Source organism: Lycium ferocissimum, chromosome 6 (genome assembly GCF_029784015.1).
Source record: "Lycium ferocissimum isolate CSIRO_LF1 chromosome 6, AGI_CSIRO_Lferr_CH_V1, whole genome shotgun sequence".
In the NCBI taxonomy this organism is placed as follows: domain Eukaryota; kingdom Viridiplantae; phylum Streptophyta; class Magnoliopsida; order Solanales; family Solanaceae; genus Lycium; species Lycium ferocissimum.
Window position 1 is genome coordinate 67,403,702 of NC_081347.1, and position 15,449 is coordinate 67,419,150.

The 15,449-nt window shown below is 33.5% G+C and overlaps 2 protein-coding genes across 2 annotated transcripts; one reads left to right on the forward strand and one right to left on the reverse strand.

Annotated features, from left to right (window-relative positions):
• The first annotated feature begins 8,700 nt into the window (after window positions 1-8,700).
• LOC132061577 (uncharacterized) lies at window positions 8,701-9,236 on the forward strand. The gene is made up of 2 exons (XM_059454358.1): window positions 8,701-8,722; window positions 8,839-9,236. The coding sequence occupies exons 1-2, from the start codon at window positions 8,701-8,703 to the stop codon at window positions 9,234-9,236; spliced, it is 420 nt and encodes a 139-aa protein (XP_059310341.1).
• Window positions 9,237-10,994: 1,758 nt separating this feature from the next.
• Window positions 10,995-15,184, reverse strand: LOC132060147 (UBP1-associated protein 2A-like). Its single transcript, XM_059453042.1, has 3 exons — window positions 14,129-15,184; window positions 13,255-13,519; window positions 10,995-11,474 (listed from the first exon to the last, which is right to left on the reverse strand). Coding segments are annotated over exons 1-3 (1,251 nt in total). The 5' UTR covers window positions 15,114-15,184; the 3' UTR covers window positions 10,995-11,473.
• Between the last annotated feature and the right edge of the window lie 265 nt (window positions 15,185-15,449).

Consider the following 15,449-nt stretch of genomic DNA (forward strand, 5'->3'; position numbering starts at 1 on the left):
ATTTTCAATCTTAAAAATTTGGAGAGTTGAAGTTGTCAAAATCTGAAAGCTTTCAAAACACCTTTTTTTTTTTAGCTAAAACATCTCTCTAAAACGTTTCTTCTTTCATTCTTTGAGTTTCAAACTCAGGTAATCGAAAGGCAGAACGTCGATTCGAATACTCTTGAACCCATTTCGTTGCACAAAATCAGGTAATATTCATTTCCCATTTCTCTCCCTCTTTACTCTTTTTTTTTTTTTTTTTTTACGGTTGAAATCCCGACTGAAATATGTTGTTATTTTCAATATTTTAGACAGTTGAATTGCCAACGGAAATATGTGTTTATTTTTAATTTTGTTAGACGATTGAAATCCCAACTGAAATATGTGTTATTTTTTAAATTTTGTTGGACGGTATAGTTATCCCAATAAAAAAATTGTATAATATTTATCAAAACTAAGAAAATATAATAAGAAATACGATATAATTGTTAGAGGTAATAAATATCCTTTAATTTGTTAAAACATACAAAATAAAAATAAAAATTTATATCAGAGCTTAGTATGACATGAAATAAGCTCTGATACTCTTTTTAAATAATACTATAAAAAAGAAAATAAAGTAATAATAGTTAAATTTAGATTTCCAAAGTAAAATAATTAGGGTTAATATATTAAAATGTCATTCTATTTTTGACTTCTTATTAGGCGTGCCAAATTAATACATGACATATAAATTTTTATTGCTCCTGCTAAAACACAGACATAAAATGTATGAACCAAGACTCAAAGTTCCTTCCTTTTTTTTTTTTTTTTTTTTTTTTTTTTTCTTTCTTTCACTTTGCTCTCAAGATTTTCTGGTAGAACATCAGAGAAGAAGAAAGGAAGAGGGCTTCATATAAACTTTCAAGCTTTGCCTGTTTCTTTATATTTTGTGTTGGATTAGTTTACGTGCAGTCATCGAGACTTAATGTGTATATATGAGGCAGCCAAAGAGAAAGAGAAAAAACTTAAATCACAATGTGAGAGGAACAAGAGGTGTAAAAGATGGATTAGGTTTATTAGAAATGGGTTTCAATATTTGATTCGGGTCGGATCTTTTAATTGGATCAGAAATTTATGTGGACCATTAAAAATATGCTATAAGAAAATTCTTTCGCATACTTACAATTTTCACCAATACTATATGTATCGGGAGCGTAAATGCTAAATAGTAGTATATACTACCACAGCACACTCCAACGCAAAGGCCATTTGTGTCAAAAAAGGGCGAGCACGCAAATCCTTTTGAGCTCGAGCCAACCGTCGTTTGTAAAACAGGATGCATCAGGATTTCTCCAGGAGATAATATATACCTATCCATACCAGAAATCACACCAGCCAAGTATGATTTCGGTGTTTGATGGTATGTGACACCGACTTCGAAAACCTTTTCACCGATATAAACTTCTTTTAACAATGAAATTACAGGGGTAAGGTTTAGGTCATCGTATATTCTAAAGAGAGCAATATTTATATTTGGAAATACACGCTCTAGAACAGCAAAACTGCTTCTTAGGCTGAATCTTGAACCGCTGGAACGCTCCATATCCACAGATTCAGCGTTACTTACGATGATTTTTTTGACATCAGTGAAGAAGTCGTAACACGCAACAAAGTGTGTCTTATCAATTACTGTGCCACTACAATAATCAATAAATTCAAATTTGGTTATGAAAACAATAAGAGTGCAATTTTTTACATGATTATATAATTATCTTGAATCGTCGCAATTAGCTCTAATGCACAGTGATCTCTTGAAAAGTTTAAACATTGAGCCTTTTTTGTCGTTTTTAGCTGAGTAGAATTAGAAAGGGATTTGGGTGGGTAAATTTGGAGAAGGATAAATGTTGATGGACCATTTCTGATTAAGCTAAAAAATTAAAGGATTGAAGAAGAGGAAAACATGGTGAAAAGAAGAAGGGAAATTTAGGTTACAACCTGTGTTCCTTTACCATTTTCTTTGTCCTGTTGAATAGCTAAAGTTTTGTTCATCTTAGTTATTGTGTTGCTTTTTCAATTATCGGCTTTGACTTTATTGTGAACCCTAATGGTGTTGAGAAGAAAAAAAAAAGTTACAATTTGCTAAAGGGGCCAAGTTAGCAGAAATCAAAACATAAACATATCCTTCTTCTTCTTTTTTAAATCTAAATCAATTACTTAAAAAAGGAATGAAATGACTGTAATTGCAGCCTAAAAAGTAGGGATTGATGAATTCCTACTAAATTTTAGGGGCGTGGATCAATGATGCAATTGTTTCTTTCCTTTTCTATTATCATTCTTTTTTATTTGGCAAATTACTTGTTTTATTCTTTTTGGATTTCAAATTTGAACAATACACGTTATTTTAACATGTTATAAATTTTGATGGTGATGCTTATGTGTTTTTATATTAACAATATATGTGATAAACCTATATAAGCAGTGTATATCAAACATTATATGTATGTAAATTGTATATTTGAAATAATACTATAAATTTAATGTTATTATAACGAATATATATATATATTAATTATATATTAAATATTGTACGTATGTATATTGCATATTTGAAATAATACTGCAAAGGTATATGGCATAGTAGTGATATATAATAAGTGTAAACATATTTTAATAAAAATATCAATTCCGGACTAACCCGCACGGTTAAAAAAAAAAAATCAAAGCCAGAGTTTTCTCAATTAGTGTCAAAAATCACACTTAAAAACTAATTTTGTAGAAAATACAAAAAAAAAAAAAAAATTGTCTTAAGGAAAACCTCTCTCCTACTGTAAAATTTTGGCCGCAAAACGCCTTATCCAGGTAAATTTTTTCAATTGAGTTACCTAAAGTAGCAATGAATTTTTTTTTTTTTTTACACCTAGCATCGGACTGAATCATCAATCTCTGGATATTAATAGACGGGAATCAAGGAGTTTCCCGTCAAGCCGAATTGACGGAAAAGCCCTCGAGTTCCCTTATTCTGCATCATCATTATTTAGCAATATAATTGGTTTGTCTGATTAGTCTACGTTATTTTGTCATTTTATTGACTCTGTTAACTAACACAGTAACATTGTAGATTGCCTTTGAAGTTTGAAGCCCATGTTCATCGTGAATATAAGGGGCCACCGAAATATTTCCTTCACACGCCAACCATCTGACTTGCTCATTTGGGCTATAATATGTATTCTCTTTTTGGTAATTTAGTAACTGGAAGGCCCTTATACTTGTCCAGTTCTATCATGCCGGTGTTCCTACTCTTAAAAGTGTCATCTAAACCCCTGAATCTATTCAAAACATGTATTTTATACCCCTCTGATGATTGACCAAGCTTATGTAGCATTTATTTTGCTGAGTCGGATAGAGTGCGTGGTTACATGCGTTTAAAAGTAAGTGAATACAAAAATTTAATTTAAAAAATATTAAAAATAAAAATAAAATATAATAATAAAAAAAAATCCCCTCCCTCACCCCCTTTCTCTCTTTTTCTTCAATTTTCCTCCCCCACGCCGACACCCACCCTCCCTCCTCTCTTCTACCTCCTCTTCTTCTTCAATTTTCCCCACCCACTCTGACCCCCTCTCTTCTTCTTCGTCACTTTCCCTCCCCCACCAGACCCCACCCACCCCCTCCCTTCGCTCTTCTTCTTCTTATTCAGATCTGGCACTCTTAGATCTTGCAGCAGGTAAGGAAAACATATTTTTTTAAAAAAAAAAAATTATATATATTCTGATTTGTTCATTTATGGAGGTGAAGGATCCATGGACAGACGAAAATAGAAAAAATGGAGTGTTTGTGTCTTTGAAGATCTGTTTTTTTGGAGATATTACCGAAAAAAATGGTTAATTTGTCTAGCCATTTTTTACTTTTTTTTAACATGAAAGTAAATTTTGAAAAGAAAATAGATGATAAAAATGTTTTTTGGCAAATGATCATAAAAATGACGTAGCCAATGATGTGGCATTAATTTTTCTGATGTGTCATCCATGTCAGAGCAACTGAGGAACACCTAGTAACAGAGGGGTTTAAAATGCTCATTTTTTAAGGGTAGAAGGGTTTAGTTGGCAAACTTGTGAGTACGAACACCGGCATGACAAAATTGAACAAGTACAGGGACCTCCCAGGCTATTCCTCCTTATTATAATTATAGTATATTTATTACTTTATGTTACACAATTAAAAGCAGTTTCTAACTAAAATAATATTCTTGAAGATAATTTGATGAGTACAATTATTCTTTTTTTTTTTTTCAACTAAGAAGGAAAAAAGGAGTTGTCTTCTGCATGCCAACTATCTCTTTTAAAATAGTAAGAAATTTTATGAAAAAATACACTAGGAAATTTAAAGTTAAACTTAATTTACATTCAATAATAAAAAATAAAAAAAATTACTACATGATGTTTACTTTTATATTAGCCATGTTTTGAACATACAAATTTAGTGTTAGAGTAATTGCCATTAAAAAAAACTGAAGAATTGAGACTATTTATTATTGAAAACAAAATCGAAAAGAAATATTTAACAAAAATAATTTAGAAAAAGATTGAGTGTGCTCATAATTGTACCAGCTCTAGCCCAAAAATGACAGGATAAAGTTACTTTATTACTTTCAACTATTTTAGAGTTATGATTATGGCCAGTAAATAATGGTCATGTTATAGTACATGAACCATTTATAATAGGCTAAAAGTAATAGATGAACCCCTGAACTTGTCCTGATTTTTCATTTAGACCCCTTAACTGAAACGTTGACCATCTGGACCCTCGAACATAAGATAAAATGTGTCATTTGAACCCTTGTGCAAGCCACCGGGCACACGCGTGAAACCCACTTGCAAGGACATGGAAAAATAGACCGTGAGACATGGAATATCCGACCAATAAAAATAAGCCATGTCACACAAAAAATTAATTTTAACAAAAACCTATTTTAAAATCTATTTAAATAATTAAAAAAATTGAAAAACCCAACCCATCCTCTCCGATAGCCCACTTCACCGCCGCCACTACACCGCTGCTCCGCTTTCCCCCACACATCGCTATCGCTCGCTTTCAAAAAATCTATTTAAATAATTAAAAAAAATGGTGCCGTTTTTTGTTGGAGATTTATTTAAATAGATTTTGAAGCGGCGGCGGCGGTGGTGCGGGGGGCGGAGTGGCGGGGCGCCGGTGAAGTGGGCTATCGGAGAGGATGGGTTGGGTTTTTCAATTTTTTTTAATTATTTAAATAGATTTTAAAATAGAGTTTTTGTTAAAATTAATTTTTAATGATTAAAAATTTTAAAAAAAAGAAAAAAAATGGTAACTCACGCTCTGTTTAAAGCATTGCAGTTCACGCGTGTGCCCAGCTGGCACGAGGGGCTCAAATGGCACATTTTATCTTATGTTCGAGGGTCAGATCAACGTTTAGGTTAATGGCCTAAATGAAAATCATATAAGTTCATGTCCATCTGGCGACTTTGGCCTTTATAATATCTTCACTTTTTCTTCAAACTTTTCTTAGGTAGGAAAAAAAGAATTAATTAATTGAAAGTTACAAATAGTGTATAAAAGTATAAACTTTGTTCGTGTTGGGCCCAGGCTTTGCTCGGGCTTCTTTTTTTAATTCTTGTTTAAATTCGGACCGTTGATCAAAACAGATCAATGGTCCACGTTATATCTGAGATATTGATCTTATCCCCATCCCCTCAAACCCTAGACCTAAGGATCAAACCTCTCATATCGTCACCTCCCTCTCTCCTTCTCTCTTCTATTTCTCCTCCTTCCCAATGGTGAAGGACAACCATGGCAGGGACTATTCCCATCATGCCACACCCCTCACCCTTTTCTTCGTCATCATCAGCACCTCGAGCCATGGCGAATTGTACGATGTATGTGTAGCTAGTAATAATGGATATACCCCTTTGGCATTAATAAGGAAATAATTATAGAGAAAATGACATAATAATACTACTTAAGACTCTATATTACAAAATATAAGGATATTTTTTTTTATTTACAAAACATTCCGATTAATTACAAAACATAACGGATTTGGAAAAAATAAAGCCCACCCTTCCCTCCCCTTTTCTATCACGATTTGTCTAGATCTGGAAAAAAAAAAAAAAAACAACCGACCCTTCCCTTCCCCTTTTCTATCACAATCTACCCAGATCTGGAGAAAAGAAGAAAAAAAACGCTTGCCGATGCTCTGTTTCATCCATGCTTTCCGGCACCACCCTAACTTTTCAACTAGGCGATTCTCAATCTCTTTCTCTTCTTCATCAACAAGCATACTTGGCGACAACCTTTTCATCTACTGTTGTTGCTGCGAGCTTGCATCTGATAATTCAGATTAAGAGAAGTGACACCTTGGAAGCATAGATTTTAAGCTTTTTATCTCCGGCCACAAGGTACTTGCCAGGGTTATCCTCATCAGGCTCTATCCTTAAAGTCTCCTTCTTCAAGTTAACATCATTACGTATTGTCACTGCTTTTTGATGTTCCACATACGGTGCAAGTTATTGCTGAAAAAATTGAATATTTTGAGTTTTATATTCAATAAATTTTGTATTAATATTTTATTTATGAATTCCATTCGAATTTAAGATTCAAAATTGCATTAAATTTGTATCAAATTTGTATATAATGTTGTTGTAGTTGTATTAAATTTCCAAAAACCTAACATGAACTTTATACAAAATTTATACAAATATATACATATTTTTCGTTTTTATAAGCTTTTCATACACGAAAAATGTTAGCATTCTAAGCCTTGAGCGAGATATAATATTTCATACGCAAAAATTTAAATTTTTTTAAGCAAGATATCAAATTTACAATTATATACACAAAATTTGAATAAAATTTTGCTTTTTGAGCGAAATATGTTTCATACAATTATCATACACAAAAATTTCGAACAGGTTTTGTAAGAAACATTTGCTATATTTTTATAAAAAATCATCATATTTTATAAAGGGTCTTTGACATATATATACTTAAGGAGAAATATTTTCGATAGTTTTATATTTACAAAACATAACATTACAAATCCTATACAAACATGCTTTATATTTTAAAAAAATATATATATATTTTTAAATTATTTTTTATTTTTTTAAAAAAATATTTTTTTATTTTTTTATTTTTTTAAAAAAAATATTTTTTTTTAAATTTATTTTTATTTTTTTTAAAAATTAATATTTTTTTTTTTGCTCAAAAACTTATGTATGAAAGTTGTATGAAATGTGTATATCTCGCTCAAGACTTAAAAAGTTTGCTCAAAATTTAGTGTATGAAATGTGTATATATAAAAAATCCATCAAAATTGTGTGTATGAAATTTGTATCTTGCTCATGTCTTAAAATTTCGCTCACATTTTCATGTATAAAGTTCATGTTAGATTTCTGTAAAATTAATACAACTACAACAACATTGTATATAACTTTGATACAACATTCAAGACTTTAAATAATCGCTCAAATTTTTGTGTATGAAATGTATCAAGGCTTAAAAATCGCTCAAATTTTATGTATCATGAAATGTGTATACAAACATTATGCTTAAAATTTTATGCATGAGAATGGTATGAAATGTGTATATCTTCCTCAAGACTTAGAATTTCATTCACATTGTTTGTATATAAATTTCATATTACGGAAAATTAATACAACTACAACAACATTGTAAAATTTTCATACAATATTCAAGGCTTAAAGTTTTTCAAAATTTTGTATATGAAAATTATATTAAAAATTTTGCTCACACATACACATTTCATAAACTTTCATACACGAAATATGAGGTAATTTTTTTTTAAGCCATTGAGCAAAAAAAAAAATAAAAAAATTAATATTTAAAAAAATATATATAAAAATTATTTTTTTTTTAAAAATAAAAATATTTTTTTAAAAAAAAATTTTTTTTATAAAAAATATATATATTTTTCCGGAAAAAAAAAAAAAAACGAAAAATATATGAAAATCCGTCATGTTTTGTAATATATCGTTATGTTTTGTAAATAAACTATCGTTACGTTTCGTAAATAAATACGTATATATACGTAGTTTTATTTTATAAATATACCCTATTCTTATGTATATATAGCTTATCCTCCCATAATTATAATGTTTGCATTAAAAGAGCAAATCTGCCCCGGCCCAATTGACACATCACATTCCAATCTAGTTACATGTACCCACTACCCTGGACACGGGCGTGGACATTAGTTTAGGATTAATGTTCGCATCATGAAAAAATTTGTCAAAAATATTAAGAATGGTAGTGATGACAAACACAACCGTAACTGTTAACTAAAAAGACTTTCTTAATGTGAGCTAAGGATGCTCTTGGTATGAATAGTCATTCTTGACATTTTTATACTTATTTTCTTGATCTCATACATGATCCTTAAGTTAAATACGAGAAAATGTTCTATTATGTCCACTTTCGATAAAGATTTCTTGTATTTTCTTTCCAAAAATCTTAAGACCAAAATTGCTTGAAAGTATATTTCACTACCTATGTTGAACATCCCCGTTAACATAATAAAGGATATTTTTTTGGCATTTTCTCTTCAATATCAAGTTTCAAGTAGTAGTAGATACCATATGCAATATTAGAAGCGTACAAAGGCAAATGTAAATATAGAGGTAGACCCTACGCTTAGTGTTGTTAAATATAAACCAATATAGTAACTCATTTATCTTTGCTTTCATGGCACAAAATGCTGATCCCAGTAGGTTTTACTTATACCAAGATTGAATTATTAAGTCCCACTTTTATTCAGACTTCATGTGTTTCTGTTTTTAGGGGTACTTGAAGCTACTTGAACAAAAGCCTAAAATGGAGAAGACCATCACACACCTTGCCCAAGCAAGCCTCTTGATGCTGAGGAAGACGACAACAAAAACGGGGGTGTTGACAAGGGTGGAGATGGAGATAACGGTAAAGATTTGTCATCCGAAGATAACGCGAGCCATAACCCAAACACCAATGGTAGCAACTCCAAGGAACATCCAGGAGAAGAGCCAGGTGGTGCTGAATTGAACGGTGAAGAAGACAAAGAGGGTGGTGAAGACGATCAAGATGACCAAGATAAAGGTGACGATGATGATCAAAAACCAGATGAAGATGATAACGAGGGAGAAGACGTGCCTGATGAAGGCAAGGAAAATATTGAGGAAGAAGAGGACGATGAAGACGAAGATGAGGAAGAAGTAATTCCGCCACCAAAGAACAGGAAGAAGTAAATAATTCACAACAGGCGAATATCCTTCATGCACTTGTGCGTGCATCTATGTCCTTTGCCATGTCGGGCATATGAGGTCTGTTATGTTTACACCCTTCTGTACTTTCCGCTTTAACGCACCATTAGAGTACTCAAAAACTCCAAGCTGCAGCAGTGTTTAGAGGATGTTCTTTTCATAAAGTTAGCCGTTATGTATACCAGATGATCGTTAACCCTCTGGCGGGATTGAGAATAAGAGCAAAAACAGAAGCTACGCAAATTCAAATAATTCTAAAAATCAAGACCATGATTTAGAAAATTCTGAAGTGATACAGCACAACTGACGTATTCAACCACAAACAGAAAGATATGGAAATTGAAGCATCTCCAGCTTACAAGAATTGATAAGCCTTGCTTCTGATACGAATCAAATCTACGCACAATGACTTTTAAGGGTTCCTAGCTAGAAGGAACAAATCATACAACAGCATTTCCGACCAGAATCTACATAGCAAATTCTACAGAACTAAAACCAAGTGATGATATATTATACAGGACACTAGGACAAAGACCAATTCACAGAGAAGTGCCTTGTCAAGACCCAAGGTTCAAGTATGAGAACAAGTAAATCTTAAGGCTATATTAATTGGACCCTTGAAAATACATGTGTCGGATCCTCCAAAAACTAAACATTTTTGGAGGGTCCAAGCAACATAGACTAGAGGTAATATATCATCAATACCTAACCTTGAAATATGTCTGACCAGTTCTATGTCAAGATCAGAACTGTCTACATTTGTTGCATGAAGTGCTGCCAACAGAAATTAAACTCGTAATCTCAATTATGAATCTTACTAAAACATCAGTATGCCAAGTTACATGATGACGAAAAAGGACAAGAGTGAAGATAACCGAAACTGGTTATGGCGATGATATAAGCTGATAATTAGTAAAGAATCCTTGAAGTGAAGGTAATCACTTTGTCTCTAGAGGAGAGTGATGCGTGGACGAAAGGGAAAAAAAAGAGGAAAAGGAAGAGAAACTAATGCAAGATATTTACTTAGCTTTTGCTTGATCTGGAAAGTGATGCAAAAAAAGAAAATTTAGCACTTCCTTTCTAAATTAGAAAGCTTGTTACAGGTTAATAGTACAAACAGAAACCAGAAGGTTAATGGTACAAGCTGAACAATGAAAAACACACCCCAATATCAAACTTACTTGAAAGCGAATAAGAACAAGATGACATCCAGCTCAAAACTTCTAAATAAGAATCTTATAAAACTGAGAAGCATGAATTTTCATGCAAAGGAAGTGAGGAATGGCCTTTGTTCACTTTTAAAAGCCATTTCTCAACAGAAAAGGAAAAAAAAAAAAAGGTATGCTAATATCTATACTAGGAAACAGGCCTAATTAAGAAAAAGACACTAATAGTTAAAATGGATAAAAATATCAAAATCGTCTATCAGTTAACAATAAACATCCACAAACCCTGAGTAATCCTTGCTAAAAGCTAAATAATGTTGAGTTTTTTAAAAGGAAGAAGATATGAATAGGTAAATTGGAGAAAATATCAAAATTGTCTATTAGTTAACAATAAATATAAATGAACCCTGAGTCATCCTTGTTAAAAGTTAAAATAATGTTTAAGAAACAGACTAAAACTAAACAATTTGCAAGCAAAATTAAAAAACATATTTGCAAGCAAAGAGGCGAAAGAGGATATACGGCATACAAAAAGGCCAAAAAGAAGAAATGGATAATAGCAGTATCAAGAAAAGACTGGTGAAATTAGAATTGCAGAACAAATTTAAACAATAGAAAACAATGCCCGACACAAAAAGATAAGATAAAAAAATGCAAAACGGCAAAATATCAAAATTGTCCATTAAAAAGTAAACCATATCGTGAGTCTGAGATATCTTTTGATACCGCTTAAATAATGGATAAAAAGGAATAATGGATAAAAAGGAAGAATGAAATAAACAAAAGAAATCAAAAGGCACCACAGTGAAAAATTCAGAAAAATATATGAGTAAGAAAAAAAATTCAGTTCAAAATAAGTCAAAGGAAAAATGAGAAATTTGTCCACAAAAAAAAAAAAAAAGGCAATGACATAAGACATAAAATCTACCACGTCCGGTAGGAACGTGGCTTATCAGTAAGAAGTATGGAATATATGAAGTAAAGAAATAAGAGGCACCCCTTAGACACTCATCAATGCTTCCATATCTTTGTTTCCTCATAGTCAGGCACTGTTCATCTGCAAAAACCATGCACAACTAAGTATGGGATAATACATCTAACAAGGGGAGAAGGGGCTGGAGTTACGTAAAAGGAAAAAGCAAAATCACAAGGCCATTTAACTGATATAGAAAAAGAAAGAACAGGAAAGCAAAGGCTACTGGATAATCCACTCAAACAATTTACCATATCTTTGGATATTCAAGGGCGAATAATAACATCACAAGCCTCTCCGCTAGGGAGTAGGCCCAAATTAATATAAGCATAATCAAAAGCAATCTAACCAAAAAATCAATATATCATTTGTTTAACTCATACACTCATCCTTGCCTTCCCTGGGCTTCCTAATCGCTTAAAGAACGGTGTAAAGCATCATAAGATACCTGCTCCTGGAAAATGCTAGTTTTTCCCATGCATAGGAGGCAGATAGATATTTTTTTGATGAGCTTTGTTAATTATTTTTTTAGGGGACAGACAATTTTATGACAACAAATAATCAACATTGTGGCCAATAAATCGTTTTTCCATTAAATTGGACTATGTTGTTGTCAAACTGGTTAGACATATCTTAGCACACAGTCATAGCACAAGTGGAAGGAAAGGAGCACAGTGCGGATCTGATTAGCTGGCACTGGTGAAGGTAGCAGGATAAAAGTTGACCATTTTCCATTTTCACTACAACGTTTTACTCGTAAGTCGTAATGACTCTTTATTTGTTGAATGGTTCGAATTTTCTCATATCTTTTAACTTATTCTAATTTCTTCTTTCCGTAAGTTCCAAACAACTACTTTCAGCCCTTTTTTCCAGCTGAGATGTTGCCCAGATAGCTTCTGGTTGCAGTTTGCTTACCACCAACTGCTCACCAACAATAGAAAGAAAAACACTAGAGATTGTTTACTATGAATGTCATATAGACACTAATTGCTTATAACCTTTAGCTTAAAACCTAATTGCTTCTTGACTTCGAATTGCTTATGGAAAGTCAATATTCCACACAAGGAAGCATGCTTCACATGGTTACTGGCTAAAAAGGCTGTTTTGACTTGAGATAAACTCATGAAAAGGGGTCTTTAGTTATACTCCAGATTTTTTTTACGTGGAGCTGAGGCTGAAACAATAAATCATCTTTTCTTACACAGTAAAGTGATTCACAAACTATGGCAGATTTTCATCACCCTAAGGGGTCAGATGGTTTATGCCAAGGAACACACGGGAAGTCTTAGCTTGTTGGAATAGAGATGGTAATCAGTCAGGTCACAAGGAGAGATGGAACATTGTCCCAGCTTGCATATGGTGGACTATTTGCATATGGAAGTCTTAGCTTGAGGACATTCCTAGTGCTTTAAGATTACTTATGAGTTGATACGTTGTTTTAGGAGACAAACAACGTATTAAACTTTTACTTGTCCACTTTAGCATATCAGGAGAAAAACAAATCTTTTTTCACATTTAAAAACAATCTTTTTTCATATTTTACTCTTAGCATTAACCACTCGTTTCCCAAGACGTTTCGAAATGTTATAACAACAAGAAGAATAACATACCCAGTGTAATCCCACAGGTGGATTCTAGAGAGGGTAATGTACCTAGACCTTACCCCCAACTCGTGGAGGTAGAGAAGTTGTTTCTGGAAGACCCCCGGCTCTTAATAGTGATGAGTATTCTGGTAACAAATGCACTTCATTTATTATTTTTTAAGGGTAATGCAAAGTGTATTATGGACAAATAAAAATGGACAAAGGGAGTACAACTTAAACACAAAACATAGTATAAGAGTATCAAATAGAAGACCAAGTACCACAAGTGTGACGAGTAGCCACTACTCCCTGGAAGCTTAGCAGTTGAATGTAGGCCAACCTGCTTATTCGGGTAGGCCTGCAATAAGCCGGGCCCCACTCCACCAGTAGAACCACCAGTGCTGCTACCAACACCACCACCATATGCCCCTAAACCCGAAACAGCCCCTCCTAAACTATCTAACAACCCACCATATCCTGCAATCCCCATTCCACCACCCATTTGCTGCCCGAAACCACCAACTCCTAGAAATGGATTCACATATCCTGCATATAGAGGCGGCAAAATTAGTCCATGAAAACATGACCCACCCAACCTCACCCAAGTTTGGGCTGGTCATTGACCGGCCCGTTTCAGCCCATCAAAAGTTGGGATGATATGTAGCCCAAATTGACCCACGGAAATCTTGTCAAAATATTTTCAGAAAGTCATTTTTTTATTTGATATGTTATATATAGTCATAATAAAGAAAAAAATACTTTTATTAGGTAACTAAGAAATTATAAAAGAACAAACTAAGAAATTAAAACTCAATAAGAATTCAGTGGGTTGGTTTATGACTTGATTTTAGCTCATCAGCCCAAGTATCTTTTATGCGGGTTATTTTATGGGAATCTTTCATAAATAGCGAGATTAGTGATTTTTGACATTATTTTGTTTTCAAAACGTAGCATTATTTTTCTTTCAATATGTAGCATATACACTATAGAATGTGTGCATACAACAATTGGCCTACAATTTAGGGATACGTGTATTCTGCTATAAAATGTAAAATATATCTAAGTACCACTATGAAGTGTAAATATGGAGCATAATCAATTACATTAGGTAATTTTTCCTCATTTTATTAACTCAGCCCATTTTGACACCCGTACCTGCATATGGGTTAGCAAGTACTCCACCATAAAACGGATTCATCATCGCCACATTCGGGTTCTGACCAACCATCCCCATACCATACAAACCTTGCCCGGGTGGCTGCATTGCCAACAGGGCAGGCTGTTGTATAATCTCAGTAGTAATACTCGCCGCTCCACCACCAATTTTCCCCTCAGCCGCCTTTTTACAATACAATTGTCTCCCTTCAAACAACTTACACGGCTCTTCGAGACATTTCTTTGCCTCCTCTACCCTTTTATACACAAACAAAGCATACCCTTTTGATTTCCCAGTCGTTGGATCAAATCCCATCGGTCCAACCTCGATTTCCCCAAACTTCGCGAAAAACATCCTTAATTTCTCCGAATCAACGTCCTTATTCACATTACTCACATATATCTTCCTATTACCAAATTCATTGTTATTATCACCAGAAACAATACTCTCCTCCTTCTTCATCGAAGCCAACTTACACGAAACGACGCGATTATTAACCGTTTTTCGCGGTTCTTTAAGCGCTTTTTCGGCTTCTTTTCGAGTTTTAAACACGATAAAAGCATATCCTTTTGCTTTTCCAGTTACATGGTCGATCACAACGTTACATTCCTCAACTGCACCGAATTCTTCGAAAACGGTTAGTAGGGTTTGGCGCGTGGTCTCACGCGCCAGGCCGTAAACGAAGATTTTCCTGTGAGTTATGTCTTTGTCTGCTGTTGATTGGATAAGGTTGTAAAAAGAAGGGTGTGAAAGTGCTGTGTTTACAGCTAAGGTAATCAGTTGGTCTTTTGTGTAAGGTTCTAGAAGTTTCTGGATTTTAACGGGTAATGGGTCGGAGTCTGAATCCGAATCGGAAGTGGGTTCGGGTCGGGTTGGATTATTGGGTTTGGGTGTCTTTTGCTGCTTCTTGATTTTAGAGGGTGTAGCTATGGAATCTGTGTTCTTGATGAGTTTTCGCTTTTTTATGTTGTTCTTAGCAGCCATGGATTTTTTGGGTGAGATTTTTGCTTAAAGAATGAGAGAGATGAGAAGGGAAGAAGGCAGGGTTTTGGGTTTACATATAATAGATAGATATACAGTATGGTTATACGTAGCTTTTTAACGAGTTTTTGACCAATATCACCCTTATTGTTTTATCTCAACTTCACTGCATCCTTATAATATCTTACTTAACTGAAAACATCCCTTAAGTTTCCCAAACTGAACCAAAAACACCCCTCTGTTAACGTTTGTGTCATTTCCTAACGGAGCTTGGACGATTCCCATCTTTACTCAGGTTCCTCAGGGATAGTTTCCTGTGATCACTTCATGATGATGATT